The following is a 16,052-nucleotide window of genomic DNA, read 5'->3' on the forward strand; positions in this document are numbered from 1 at the left end:
CCAAAATTCTCAAAAAATATTATCAAACAGAATCCAACATTGTATTAAAAATTATATACTAAAACCAAGTGGGATTTATTCCAGATACCCAGAGTTGGTTCAACATTCAAAATCAATTAATGTAATCCCCATCACACCAACAGATGAAAAAATAAAAATCATATGATGATTATTAACGTATACAGAAAAAGCATTTGACAAAATCCAATGCCCACTCATGATAAAAACTCTCAGCAAACCAGGAATAGAGGGTATTATGGGCTGAGTTATATCCTGCCCAAATTCATATTTTGAAATCCTAACCCCCAATGCCTCAGAATGTGACCGTTTTGGGAAATAGTGTTTTTAAATAGGTAATTCAGTTAAAATGAGGTCATTGGTGTAGGTCCTAATCCAACAGGACTGACGTGCTTATATAGGATACAGACACAGACATAAAGAAGACACGGGGAGAAGACAGCCATCTACAAACCAAGGAGAGAGGTCTTAGGAGAAACCAACCCTGCTGACACCTTGATCGCAGACTTTTGGCCTCCAGAATTGTGAAAGGATATATTTCTGTTGTTTGAGCCACCTAGACTGTGGTGCTTTGTTATGGCAGCCCAAGCAAACTAATACTGAGGGGAACTTCATCAACTCCATAAAGAACATCTATAAAAATCTACAGCTAAGATTATACTTAACTGTGAGAAACTTGCCTCTGTCCCCCTAAGATCAAGATCAAGGCTAGGATGTTCCCTCTCACCACTACTATTCAACATCTTACTGGAAGTCCTAGCTAATGCAGCAAGATAAGAAAAGGGCATAAAAAGTATACAGATTAGGAAGGAGAAAATAAAACTCTTTGTACACGGATGACATGACTGTCTATCTAGAAAATTTCAAAGAATAAACAAAAAAAACTCCTGCAACTAATAAGTAATTATAGTAAGATTGTAGGATATTGGCTCATCAAATGTAACAAAGTACCACACTAATGTGAGATGTTAATAATACAGGAAACTGTGTGTGGGAGGGGAGTAAAGGGGACATGAGAGACCTCTGTACTTTCTGTTCAATTTTTCCATGAACCTAAAACTGTTCTAAAAAATAAGGTCTATAACTTTAAATAATTAAAAAGCCAATGAGGGGGCCGACCCCATGGCGTAGCATTAAGTGCACGTGCTCCACTGCTGGCGGCCCGGGGTTCAGATTCTGGGCGTGCACTGATGCACCGCTTGTCAAGCCGTGCTGTGGCAGCGTCCCACATAAAGTAGAGGAAGGTGGGCATGGATGTTAGCTCAGGGCCAGTCTTCCTCAGCTAAAAGAGGAGCATTGGCATGGATGTTAGCTCAGGGCTGATCTTCCTCACCAAAAAAAAAAAAAAAAAAAAAAGCCAATGAGGCCTATAACACCTTTCAACTTTAGATACACAGAAGAAGGGATTCTCAGAAACCTTCCCCTCTTAAAGGAACAGGCAGAAGTGAGCTGCAGCTCCTGGAACTTCTGCACTGAAACACGGCACAGCAATTAGCACAAAAAGAGGGGAAGCAACTGCAACCCCTCAGCACAGCAGCTCCTGAGCTTGGCACAGTGAAGGTAGAAAACGCATAATTAAAGGTGGAAGTTTGATCAATTACAGCAGAAAGGAGGTGGCTTATCATAGAGCAGGTACTCTAAGATAAATATTTAACTAGCATAGTGAGACATAAAAATGGACAATGTGAACTGAGAGAGAACAAGTTTAGGGAAAGAATGGGAAGATACTACTGGGTCTAAGACAGAAACCCCAAGATAGTGACTATTGGCTAAGGGCTTCGTTGAGACTCTAGGGAGGGTGTCATCCACATGTGAGGCTGTCTGTAGCTTCCAACCTTATAATTCACACTGCGCTTAGGTTTACAGTGTGTCAACTGCATATAGTTCATGATGTAGCTTGGTTTGATTTTTTCTCAAGCAATCCATCACTGTGTTTTAAAGTCCCACTGTGTTGTCAAGTTAAAAAACAAAACAAAAATGGAAAAACTTTCAGATATAACTAAGTAAAAAATTCTGAACCTAATACCCAGCTTGGGCTGGTAGCAAAGAAGAATGAAACAGATGACTGCCATGTTTTAGACCCGCTTCAGATTTCAGATACCGAATCCAGTACCAAAAGAACTCACATGGCGTGAACGTAGAGCACGCACACTGCTATATCCAGCAGTCGTTAATGTATGTGGAACCTGCCCGCCCTTCCTCAGATGATGGGTCTTCTGAGATGAAACCAAGCCCACGTTGAACAATGATCTCATCCCGAGGCCTGAAGTACTCCATTCAAATCATTGGCTTTGGAAGTCAGAAATTCTGCCTTCCAGCGCAATTAGTAAATCCAATCACATATATTCACACTCTCAAGGGGTCCCGATTTTTTGGCAGTAACAGCTTGGTTATTCACAATCAACAAAATTAATGCTGCTATTTTTGAAACATGAAAAAACTGTACATAAAAACAAGCCTCCAAGCTGTGCATGTCGGTCTAAGAAAGAATAAAAATAAAAGCAAAGAATAAAGTATTTAAATGAATTATTAGACAAAGAGTCATTTTAAAGTCCCAGCAATGCTGTGCCTTGGGGTCCTTGTCATTCAAATTGAATCTGTGCCCCAGATCACCTAGAAGGAAAATGTCATTCAAATAAAAAAGGTTCCTTTACATTAAACTGTGTTTGGCAACATATAATTTCATTAAAAAAAAATTAGAAGCAGTTGCTGCTGAAGCCGTTTCAGGGACAAGGGGAGGGGAGGATCTGTCAGATTATGGGAACAAAAAAATGATGTGCCGCCAAGCTTTACTCCAATCATTTGCTTTATAGTTAAGTTTAATTACACATTACACACTGTCCTGTAATTATGTCGCTTGGGAAACTGCCAATTTCCCCCTTGAAATGTTAAAAGTTCCTTAATTTATTTTAAAGACTCAGCATTGCCTCCATCAGCACCCCGCCTCATTGTACATAGGATGCTTGGTTCCTGGTCCCTTAAATGCAGGCTGATGGGCAGCCAGGGGTCTAGTGCACGCTCTGACACATAGTGCAGAGGGCTGACTGTGCCGAGAGCCCTGGGGACACTGGCCCACTGTCTTTATAATGAGATCTGGTGACTTTTTTCTTTAAAATTTACAACCAGAGAATTTGAGAAGCATGCCTGTTCCTTTTCCCAGCTCTTGGGAGGTTGAAGTTAAAGTCTTTTATTCTCAGCAAAAGAATAAACACGGAACACAAGATGCAGCACCTGCTCTCCAGGAGCTGACAACAAGGATGGAAGGATAAGAAGCACTGAGCACATAAATACGAAACTCCCAGGAGACGGGACATTGCTAAGTGAAACTTTATGGCCTGAGAAAGGGAAAAGCCAAGTCCAGCAGTGTGAGGACCTACTGTGTGCTGACACTGCATCAGAACATCACAGAGGTCACTGCACACCACCAGTGTCAGTGGCCACTAAGTCAAGTCCCTCAAGTACTAGGCAGATAACTAGATGCAAGAAGCAGCCAGACAGAATATAACAGGGAGTTCTGGGGCTTGTGGGTATCAGGGGAGGGAGGGCATGCCCTGCCTACAGGCAATTCAGTTTCTCTTCCCTATAAGTATACTGTGCTAGCTGAGCCAAACACATCCATAAGACTCATTTGAACTGTGGCTGCAACCCCTATATGAATCTACAAATCCCTAAAAGGCACAGGCTATGAACACTGGAAGCAGACTACTTGGTCTTAAATTCAATCCTGGCACTTCCTTAGCTGTGTGACCTTGGGCAAGCCACCTAACCTCCCTCTGTGTCAGCTTCCTCATATATACAACGGTGCCAACCTCATAGAAGTGCTGTGAGAAATTAATGAAAGTGTTTAGCATAGTTGTCATCTCATAGCATAGCTCATTATAAGTTGCTATTATAATTATGCTTATGCCCTCTGACACAGGAAAGAGACGCTGAAAAGAGTTTCCCCCAAATGGCTTTGAACTTGAGGTGGGCCTCAACGGAAAGAGAGATCTATGTACTGGAAGAAGAGGGTACAAAGGTTACCTTATCTTCCCATCTCTGGGAGCACTGAAGAGAAGTGCTAACATACATTACAAATAATGCATGTTAATACTCAAAATATAGTCAAGGCTTAAAAGATGGTAGCTTTTCTCATACCACATCATCTCATAGCACTTTTTTTTTCAGTATTTCCCCAAGAACCAGGCCTCCCAGTTCCCAGGGGTGAGTTAGAGTCTAAACCAATATTTCTCGCAACTATTTTTAAAAAATATTGTTTACTATATGCATCATGAGGAGGAAGAATCCATTTAAAGCTTTTGAAATAGTGTAAATATACTTTAAATTTTTCATCTGTTAAAAATTGGCTATCATAGAGGAACTGTGAGAAAACAATTCTTAGGTACAAATATCCATTTTTTTCCCCATAATCTCATTTACTTGACATATAAATATATCTGTTCTCATTTGGTGTAATATTAGAAACATACATGTTCCCTGGCTCACAACTGTATGAAACTGTTGTAATTAATCTTATTTTTAAAGGCATTTCTGTTTTTCCCCTGTCAAATAATTCATTATCTTCTATCACAGTCGCCCTGTGCAGATATTCCAATTGGATGAAATGTTGATCATAAATTATGAGGGATGTTGAGGCAAGAATTGCAGGGTACATAAAGAACAAGTTGCTTCCAGAATTTACTTTTTATTTTGTTACTGGAAGCCTCAAGATTTTATAAATTCTGTAGTTAGTTGGGTAACAGCGTCACTAAGAAAATATTTTATTTTTGACACCACACCAAAGAAAACATACAAGAGGGGTCAGGTTTGTTCTATTCCATACTGACCCAACACCAGAATACTTCTCTAAGAAGTGCTGCCATTGTTCAAAATTGGGTGACTGGAAAAGGAAGCAAGGCGTAAGTGATTCCCATATAAACAGTATGATAATTTATAAAATAGTAAAACGTTTACCTGCTCAACATACTGTGGAAAACTGCAAAGAAGTATCAGGTAAAAGTTTTATAACTTGATAGATGCACCCAGGATAGGTCACATCGAAAAATCCAGAAGGAAATAAGAAAAACTCCAAAGGGGATAAAAAAAGAAAACAAGATAAAACAAAAACCCTACTCTCTTCCTTTGCTTGCTGTTCTACTTTATGGTATCTAAGAACTAGACTCCACCCTTCTTGTTGACCACTGTGCCCACTGCGCATGGCACCAGCCTGAGAGATGGTAGGCGTTTGATATTATTTCCTGAATGAGTCAATGAATGAACAAATGTGAATGTTGAAAAGAATTTCTCTTCTTTTAGTTAGATGCTTTTTAGCATTTAAGATGGACTGTTTTTTGTTTTCTGTGTGAATTTTTTTTCCTCGGAAAAAGACATAAGCAGTAACAGAAACATCTCATTTGCATGCGTTTGACCTTCATTGTTTCATGTTTAAATAGCTTATCTGACTACTTGAGGGTCTGGGATTAATGCACAGTACTCTTCTGTCTGGCTGTAATGCCAAGAGGGGGCCAGACAACTGACAATAGGTTCTGAATCTCCCCTAATCTTCTGAAATACTTCTTCATGCCACTTCTCAGCCTGAAATGAATGACCACATCTGAAATCTGGAAGCCTTATGGTGATAACTTCACCAGGCTCATTTATGCCTTTAAATAACATCATTTGAGTGTCAATTGCCTATTTGGTAATAGGGTGATACACAGGAAAAGGACAACCTTGGTTTTCAAAGGATTTACAATCTAATGAAGACAATGTGATACCGTATATAAAGTTTATAACAAAAGGGAAAGAGAAAGTGCCCCCTCTATTACCTTTAGGAACAACTTCCTGACCACACTAGATTTAGAAAGATCACAACTGAATAACAAACACTTGTTTGATGGTCCCATGAACTTTCCACGCCTTCTGATCATGCATCTTTGACTCTGTCCCCTTTCCCTTCATGTCAAGAAGGATAGACCTGTGTGTCTATCACAGCCCAAGCCCAGAGGCAGGAGGCTGCAGACTGGAAAGAGCCTGAGATTTGGAGGCCAAAGATGTAAGTTCAAATTCCACTTGTCTATGGGCTGTTTGACCTAGTGGAACTCTCAGCACCTCTCTGAGTCCCAATTCCTGTATCTATAAAATGGTGGTAACAATGCTTACCTCATAGGCTTTTCTTGAAGATTGAGCTAATCTATGGAGCATATTTTGTATGTTATCCAGCCCACACTAGGTACTCATTTTCTCTGATCAAACAGAGGAAGATGAACATTACCATGAAGAAGTAACTTCCTCCTTAAATCACTTTCTTTCAGCTGTAGCATTTTTCTTAAATATTTTTTTATTATCCCGCTTCCATGCCAGACCTGGCCAACACGTGTTTGCAAGCCTTAGGTTTCCTCATCATTACTTGCTGCTTGTGACTGAATCTTGCTTCCCACAATAGCCAGCATGAGTCCTGGACTAAATGAAGACAAAGTCATTTGGGTTTCTCAGTGGCTCCCAGTGAATAATTAAATACACCAAGAACATATGTTCTAAGTCCAAAGGTTTTATTTCCAATGGAGTCACTAAGTTTCTTCCTTCCACAGTACTGAGAATTGTTATTCCCAGGAGGAAAAAAAAGCAAAAAAATAAATTAAAAAAAAAAAAGCAAACAAAAACAAAGCATACAACACGTTCAGCTCTATACTATTACCCTGTCTGTGAAATAATAACAGCAGATCATGGGAGTGAGCCAAGCACCGCCCTCCACCTCACACAGAGAGAGCCCTGGTGGGGACAGCTGGGGAGTGAAGCATCTCCAGAAAGAGTAAAGGCAATTATGCCCAGAGTAAATAAGACCCAGAAGTCTGAAATCATGCTCTGCTTTCAGATTTTACTCCAGGCACAGCGGGATGCTCAGATTTGCAATTCCTCCTCATGTTCTGTGCCCATCCAAGTGTGGGCTAATTCAATTTCATCCACTGCTTTCATTAGTACACTGTTAGAGAGCTCATTCAAATATTACAGGAGAAACCAGGCTGCCTGTCAATAAATTCATGTTGCAAAAATATACCTTTATATAACTGCTAAAGGCCTTGATTCTCAGATGATAAAAAATGAATTGATCATTGGAAAGAGACCATTTAAATAAAACTAAAGAAACTCTTTACTCACTTGATAAGAAATTATTGAAACCTACTATGTGCCAGGTACCACAAGAGGTAGGCTTGTGGGCTAGAAGTGGTCCCCAAAGCATTCTGAACTCTGTTTAGAAAGGTCATCCTAGCAGTGGGCATGGGAGGTGGGTTCAAAGGTACCAGACTTATAGCAGGGAGGCCATTTAGACAATATTGCAACAATCCACACGAACAGATTGGAGGGAATGAGCAAGTTTAAATATGTAGAATACACAGAATGTGGTGTCTACATGGGTTTGAGCTCTGCTGTGCATATCTCACTGCCTACTAGACATGTCCACCTAGACATATGTCCCACATGCATATAAGGGTCTGAATATCTCCAAACAAATACCCTCTCACAGACCTACACTGTTTCATTAATGACACCACCATCTGTCCCTTCACTCAAGCCAGTAATCTCCTTCGTCATCGGAGAGAGTCCAGTTTATTTTAGCTCCAAAATAACTCTTTCAAACTGCTCCTCCCCAGTGCCACCGCCAATACCCTAGTCCAGGTTACCATCATTTCTCTATAATTTCCCAAATTTTATTTTTGCTGCTAGTCTTGTTTCTCACATTTGTTTTCTGGCAGGAGACTGATTTTTCTAAAATTAACTCTGATCATCCTTACTTAAAACACTTCAGAAATTCTTCAGTGTCTTTAGGTTAAAGTCCAAACACCTTAATACAGCCTAAAAGGTTCCTCATGAGCTAGCCCACATTTACCTCTCAAGCCATGATCACGCTCTCCACTCCCTATCTCAGCCAGACCGTACTATTTTTGGTTCCCTGAACAAAACATATGCCTTTCTGCCTTTGCTTTGTGTGTCCCTCTACTTGGAGTTCTCTCCCATGTCCCCTTCCCTTCACCTGATTAACTAGCACTATCCAACAGATCTTAGTGTAGATGCCACTTCCTCCAAGCAGCATTCCTGACCTGACTCCCGCATCTGTGTTGGTGACTCTCCTCTGTGTCCCCAATATCCCCCCACCCACTTTCCAAGTGACTTGGACAGTTTTCTGTTGTTAGTGCCATCAAGTTGATTTCAACTCCTAGAGACCCTGTGTACAGCAGAGCAGAACTCTGCCCAGTCTTTTTGAGCCATCCTCTCACCTTCCTACAATACATCAGACAATGCTCTGCTGCTCTTTATAAGGTTTTCATGGCCAATTTTTTCAGAAGTGGGTGGCCAGGTCCTTCTTCCTAGTCTGTCTTAGTCTGGAATCTCTGCTGAAACCTGTCCACGATGAGTGACCCTGCTGATATTTGAAATACCGTTGGCATAGATTTCAACATGACAGCAACATGCAGCTGCCACAGTCTGACAATCGACAGATGGGTGGTGTGGTTCCCTGACCGGGAAACAAACCCAGGCTGCATCAGTGAGAGTGCTGAATCTTAACCACTAGTCCACCAGGGCTGGCTGACTTGGAAAGTACCTGGTATTTCTCTGTTCACACCATCTCCCACCCCTCCTTTCCATCTCTGAACAGTAAACTTGTCAATGACAAGACCCAGGAGTGACTTATTCCTTGGGGAATCCCCATCACCTAGCTCACTGCTGGGCATTTGATAGTTACTCAGAAAACACGCACAGCCTGAGTGATTGGGAAGAAAAAAGGTCCACAGACAGAGTCCTGGGGATCATGTTCATTTGATGGGCAGGCAGAGGGAAAGAAACCCGCCACAGAAACAAAGAGAAACCACCAAGGAGAGAAACAAGACAGCACCAGCGGCAGGCAAAATGAGAGAAGTGGTCAATGGGAGATAGGATCCAGTGTCAATGGGAGGCAAAGGAGATGAAGGAAGAGGAGAACAGCTTCTGGCAAGTGGGTGGAGGTCTTGGTGGGGGTGTTGAAAAGTGAGTGGCAGTTAAGTTAGAACATGGGGCAAGAAGATAACCTAGAAAAATACGTGTTTGAGGGAACATGATAGCTGGGGCAGGGGTGTCAAGGGCGAAGAGGGAATATTTGTGTGTGGGGGGGTGTGTGTGTGTGTTACCATTCCTTTTAAAAATCTCAACCATAAATCCGATTGGTAAAGTGGATGGTGAGGTTATATTCAGGTACAGAATAGCCATTTATTAAACGAAAGATACAAATAATAAACGAATAATTACATTCAAACAAGAGATTTACCTGATCAAAAAAAAAGCAAATTTTATCAAAATGTAAACTTAAAAAAAAAAGAGCCCATCTTTATGCGTCAGAAGAGACCGCTCAGCTCATAGATCAAAATTTAATTAACTGTCTGGGATGACTATTTTCACTGTCTATCTCACTATTTCACTACCCCTGGGATATTAGTTTTCATCGTCACCACAAAACTTCCTTGCAGAATGCCTCAGCCTTTGCACGTGATCCTGCAACCCCATCCGTTCATGTAAATAGCTTTAGCTTTCCATCCAGTCAGATCCAAAGTCAGATGGGACACAGAAAACATCAGGAAAAGGACATTTTTGAGAAAAGTAGAGTCATTTCAGTTTTAGGAATGTCTAACCAATAAAGAAAAGCGCATATGGACAAAAAGAACCACACTTTTCTTTACAAATAGGTTTTTCTGTTAAGTCCTTATCAGATACAAAGTTCTGTCAGGTTGCCGTGGTATTAATTTCACGTATAACAGTTTAGAGAACGCATTGAGGAAAATGGGCTTAAAACATTAAACTATTTTTCATGAGACATATGCTTCTTACGCAATTAACAATACATTCAGCATTAATAAGCTCTAATTTTAGAAACATTCATCCTCAAACATTAATCAGCTAATGCAAATTCCATTTCTACTTGGCTTCTCCTTTTCACACTCAACTCTCCAAGGCTATACTACATGGTATCTCTAAAATATTAATTTACTTACTGTGAGAGCAGATTACATTTCTAGAAAAAAATCTGTGCAATAAATATGCACACATATAAGCCAAATGAAACTTTTATGAAAAAACAATTTTCTTATGGAAAACTATATTTCTGACCAAGCACTTGATCCCAAACCTTTCAGAGAAATGCATAACAGACTTTATTTATTTAATTTACATTTATTTTATTTAATTCACCTTATTAATTTAATTTAATTTATTTAAATTACAAATAATATTTCAGTATAAGTCAAAGCTTGTTAAATTGCATATATAGAAAAACACATAAAGTTAAAAATATAGTGCCTATAGGAAACACAGAGACCTGGTATGACTTTTTTCAAGGGGCCTCTACAGGGTAGGATACTTTTTCACTGCGCAGATTGTCCCCCATGTATTACAGATTTGGGCCAGTAGCACCCCACTGGGCATGGTGACTACCAAAGAAACACACTCACACATTTCCAAATGCCCCCTGGGGGAATACCGCTCCCTTGTTTAGAGAAGAAACTTTAGCCCAGACAAAAGGAATTGCCCACATTTACATCACTAGATAATGACAGTGCCAGGTCTCGAACCCTGGTCTCTAGGAAGCCAGTGCTGCCAAGAGGGATCCAACAGAGAATGTCAGAGTAACAGACTCTTACCTTATTCTAATTTCAGCCTCACACTCCCTGCATTATGCAATTCATTCATTAAACATTTTCTAAGCTTATATCTAGTCATCATTCTAAACACTCGCCAATTCCCTTGTCCCATTTATTCCTATCCTCCTCCATCTCAGTCTTGGATCGAGATACCTCACCCCACCTGAATTTGGGCTCCTCTCCCTGAAGACATAGGACAGGTGTCAGCACGAATCCAGGGCCTCCAGTGGAGCAGCCCTGAAGGGCAGGCCTTCTGCGTCACTGTGCCTCTTCTCCCGTTCATTCACACTTGGTCCTTCCCACACCTGCACTGCCCCATCGGAAGGTGGCATCTTTTATTTTCCTTCTGCCCCACCCACAGAGGAATCTCCCTTGGTAGCTGGAGTTTCACTAGTCTGATATGAGATGAGAGAAGGCATTTCTTTTCCCTCCTCATGTCTCCCATTCTTCTCTTGCTTTTTGTTTATCTTATTCTATCTCCAGCATCAGATTGAACAGAAATAGTACCAGAGAGAATCTTGGGCTTCTTTTCAAGAAGTTGAATAAATCTAAGGGGTTTCCACTAAAGTTGAGATTGTGCAGATTTTGGGTAGATAGTTCGTTTCTCTTCTCGTTATTTAAGTCTAAGAGTTTTTGCCATAACTCAATATTGAACTATACCAAATATTTTCCAGTATCTATTGTATTTTTTTAAATGTCATCATGTGAAAAAAATTTACAAGTTAAAAATCCCTTTTGCAGTGCCCCTGATTGATTTCATTTAATTTTAATTTTTACTGAGTCATGAAAGCCAAAAATCTGGGGCCACTCATCTAAAGGTAATCCCTCTATGTCTGTAAATGTGAAATTCAAAGTTAGCAGGAAACCTACAATAGCTGAAAGGGGCTGTGTGCTTACCCGGATGTAGGCATCCTGGTGGTGCTTGGCAAAGTACAGCATGTTGTCCAGGGCTAACATCCCGGGAGGGGTCTGGGTAAAGTCCATGGCGGGGTTGACATGATTCTGTGATTAAAGCAAAATGTTTGATCAGGTTAATTCTTCAGCAGATTTCACTAACCACCAGACAACTGGTTTCCCTCCTGAAGACCAAAATACCACAAGGAAAGCTTCAAATAATCAAGTTGGACGACATTTTCTATCTCCCTGTAAACCTATTGGGGTGGTGATGGGGGTTTTCTTCTACAGGGGCAGCAAAACCTGCTTTTATACCCAGGGTTAGGAAACTCAGCCGAAGATCAACATATACAATTGTTCTTAGACATGTGACATTGTGGAAAAAAGAAAATAATAATGTAAAAACTATATTTCTGGTGGCTGTGCTGTAATGGAACTAATAGCATGTGGGGAGAAAGACTTGGGATGAAGCCACATCTCTGACATTTACCCTTCTGCACCTTAACTTCCTCATCCTCATGTGTGAGGGTTAAGTATGGCCACACCTGTCCAGGGACTTCGTGAACCATGCAGAGTTACAGAGTCTGTGGGCCTCTGAGCAGAGACACTTGGCAAAATTCAGATGTCCACAGGGTCCTGACATCTGCCTGCTCTCAGGGAGGGTTCTGGACTTGTGGTCACCACGCACAGTGCCAAAAACCACGAAGAAAAAATACTAGTTACAAACATGCCCAACAACCTCTCCACATGCTCCAGATCACCCATTAAACACCACAAGACTCTTGCTCAGGGCAGCACACCACTCTCCACCGTTAATTGTCAAAAATGATCACCATGGTCTGTCTTGAAAATCCAGATCTGAATGGTAAATGATTTCAGGGAAGTCATTTTTTTGTTAAAGACATGAAAAAGAAATGTTAAAGAGATATTAAAGAAAACTGCTTTTACCTCATAATCTAAGTAATTTGTATGAAACTACATACTTTTGTTTTGTCCCTGAATTCTTCTTAATAAACTCCTTGATTCTCTAATTTGCCAGGGAAATTTTGGTTAACTGTAACTTTTTCTAATTCCAGTATAAGAAGGCCTTCTTGTTCACTTGTTCAAGGTTCAAACAACCAGCACTTTTCTACATTATTCAAGAGCACATCTAAGCTGTCTTTTCCATGCTGATTTGAAAAATGTTTTATGAGCTAATAAACAACATCTAAAATTATAGAACAGTGGTGCTGCCTGCTGGCCACAGTTCCACAGTTTCAACAGCAGCCCTGTCCTTATCGCCATAGCAAGCTGGTCAGTGCAGTGACTTCAATCTTTGATTGTAGCACTTTATCCTGATTCATTTATTAAGATGTTGGAAAGTTTTTAAAATACCATAGTACTACCACTTATGGTAAGAAAGATAAGTCTCATAAAATAAATATAACTGTAAGGAAAATGAAAATCACTGGGCACAAGAAACACAGTGGGGTTTAGCCTTAATCTGATACTCATTGAGGAGTAAGAGGGTCAGGCTTGTATTCAATAGCGGGGGATAAAATCAAAATGCTGGAAATAAATGATCAGAGATTTAGTCTAAAAAGTAACTTGCAATTAAAGATTTTATAGTATTTTTAGTTCCTTAGAAGAGAATAGTGGAATTTCCCCTTTATGCATAAATTTATTATTTTGACTTTGACACATTAGATTTTTATGAATACAAGTAACATTTAATAAGTTAATATTTGTTGAGTACTTTCTGGGGGCTAGCACTAGTTTGCATTTTACATGTATTATCTCATCTAATAAATAGGCAGTAGGCACTATTGTTTTCCCCATTTTGCTGATGAGGAAACTACAGCTCCTATGAAATAAGAAGCCTGCCTAGGGCCTCGTGACTTGGACTTGGCAGAGCAGGCAATGCCTTATTTGGACAATAGGTCTCGGCACACTTTCATTCCTACTTTTTTCCTTACCACCAGTTTATACGTTGAGTGCATTTATTTTGGTCCTGCTAGCATTCAGACCTCCCATAGCCTGAAAAAAAGTTTATTTGAGAAAATGTAGGCTAATCAATATTAGCTGCTACACAGCATGGTCCAGCCAACAAAGGAGAGCGTGCCAAATGTAAGAGAGAAAAACATGACATTTATTTCAGACCAATTTCTAGTGTTGATCTATGAGTCTATTCCAAAAATAAATACACAAAAAGGAAATCAAATGACAAAAATTAGTTTCTCTGAATCTAGTTCGAACAACCTCCAAAGCTATGTGTTAGTGAAGTTGACCAGGGAGAAGGTCCCCTTGGCTCAAGAGTCATCAGCCTTGTCTAAACTGTGCTCCCAGGATCCCCTCGATGCCTCCTTCTATCAATCACAACCCTCCTTAAGCACACCTTGGTGGTACCAAATAGGGCACTGCTGTTTTCAAAAGGTCTTACAGTTAAATATAATTTATTTTTAGGATTCTTTTAAAGAACCATATAGCTGTTTAGCAAATAGTCCAAATAAAATGCCTACTATGTGCCAGGCATTGTGTAAAGCACCTTGCATATGCTAACTCTTAATCCTCATTACACTTCCACAAGGTAGGTTTTATTATTATCCTCCTTTGACAGAGAAGGAAACTGAGGCACTGAGCATCCGCATAGCTTGCCCAGTCTCAGAGCCAGTATGTGGCAGAGCCAGAATTTGAACTAAGAATACAGGCTTTTAACCAAGATTTTAGCATCAAGTTTTTGATCCACCTGACATGCTGGGAATTTCACAAAGATGTCCAATGCAGGTCCTCAGTTGTTCCCCTCAATCAATATTATTCGCTCAGGCAAAGTGGGCCTGTGATCCATCCTTTTTAATAAAAGCTATGATTTCTCCATCCCTCCCAGACACAGCAGACCAAAGTCTCTCTCACGTTCAATAAACCATGTCTTATTGTCTCCAGCAAATAGTCTTTTACTAAAGAAAAGCCAATTAGAAAATTGCCTTTGATTTTTCATGCCTTGCCCTAAATCATGAAGCATCACTGCATTTCAGATGAAAAAAAAAATTATTTTGTAGTTGTGGGTGAACTATGTTCTTATTTTTTTCTCTCTCTTTTTTTTAACTCCAGGTATCATTTTCCCAGCCTCTCTCTCCTTGGAATGATTGTTTCTTTTTTCTTTTTTGGTTTTAATAGCCAGTGAAGTAATTTTACAACCACAGATTTTGAGAACAAAAAAAGTATAGGAATTATATGCCAACACATTTGAAAGCTTTCTATACTGTGACAAAAATACTCTGAGAACCCGGCAAGGCCCACAGTTCCCCCACTCCTTTCTTATTTATGAGACGCTCTGGATACAGATTTATTTTCCTTTCTTGTTTCATGTTATTTTTTTCCACCTGTTTTGAAATGGAAGCTGCAAGAGCTTTGATAAATGGCTTGAAATCTTCCCTTGTTTTACTGCAAAGCCTGTGTACCTCTGTACATCCTTCTGAAACGCGATTTGTTAGTTCCTGCAGAAGGTCTGCTCCGTGAATCACATCAGACAGCTCTCAGGCCCTGGAGAAAGGGGGAACGGCTGCCTCCCTTTCCGAAGTGCCAGCGTTTTTCACTTTGGGAAGATGGTACCAACCAGCTGAAGACAGCACGATTTATCTTATAGTGAGCCCCCTATGTGGGGTTTGGGTATTGAATTCCTGGAGATCTGTTTCTCTTCTGCTACCCACAAGCCAGTTTTTTAGCTGAATTATTTCAATCACACATCCAAGGGAAAGCTCAAGGTCTAAGACAGAGAATCTTTCAACCTGTTCCAGGCCCATACACCAAGACCACGGGAGAGCTGAAATGGACCCCAAATATAATCTAGCTGGTTGTTTTCTTTTATAGATGAGAAAACTGAGGCCCTCGTAGAGAGCAGTGGTGCTCACACTTGAGCAGACATCCAAATCTCCTAAAGCATCAGCTGCTGGCCTCATCTCCAGAGTCTCTGACTCAGGAGGGATGGGGTAGGGTGGAGAATTTGCATCTCTAACAAATTCCCAGGTGATGCAGACGCTGTGGGTTGGGGATCACACTTTGAGACCCACTGGTGGTTGGAATGGCTCATCTCAAATAACATAGGTCATATCAGAATAAGATCTAGAAGCCAGATCCACTGATTCTTCAAAACCCATGCAGCTTCCACTCCACCACGCTTTGAACCCACTGGTTCAAGATGCAAATGCCTTTTAAAGATACTTGCTGTTTATCTGCTTTGTGCTTTGGCCTCTCATGGAGAAAACAGACTCCTTTATTCAGAAAAAGAAATTATAATTTAGAAGCCTCTCACTTCTCCTGTTGTTCAAATTTCTGACTAAAATAATATGTATTAGTACCTCCATAGGGAAGATAAGAAACTGTAATCAGTCAATATTTTCTACTCTTAACTGCTTCCTGGTTGGGAAAGCAGGGCAGGCACTAGCCTGAATGATTTTTAAATGATCTGTGTTGTTCAATTACCAATGCCATGCTAGTCCTTCATTAGTGTGGATAATA

At 40.3% G+C, this 16,052-nt stretch overlaps 1 protein-coding gene across 4 annotated transcripts in view; it reads right to left on the minus strand.

Annotated features, from left to right (window-relative positions):
- Positions 1-16,052, minus strand: part of ELMO1 (engulfment and cell motility 1) — a 525,628-nt gene that overhangs the window by 256,780 nt on the left and 252,796 nt on the right. For all 4 annotated transcript variants that reach the window (XM_058528310.1, XM_058528301.1, XM_058528318.1 and 1 more), the window contains one exon: positions 11,562-11,666. In XM_058528310.1, coding sequence (XP_058384293.1) covers positions 11,562-11,666 — 105 coding nt within the window. The remainder of the gene's footprint in view (positions 1-11,561; positions 11,667-16,052) is intronic.

This window comes from Diceros bicornis, chromosome 3 (genome assembly GCF_020826845.1).
Source record: "Diceros bicornis minor isolate mBicDic1 chromosome 3, mDicBic1.mat.cur, whole genome shotgun sequence".
In the NCBI taxonomy this organism is placed as follows: domain Eukaryota; kingdom Metazoa; phylum Chordata; class Mammalia; order Perissodactyla; family Rhinocerotidae; genus Diceros; species Diceros bicornis.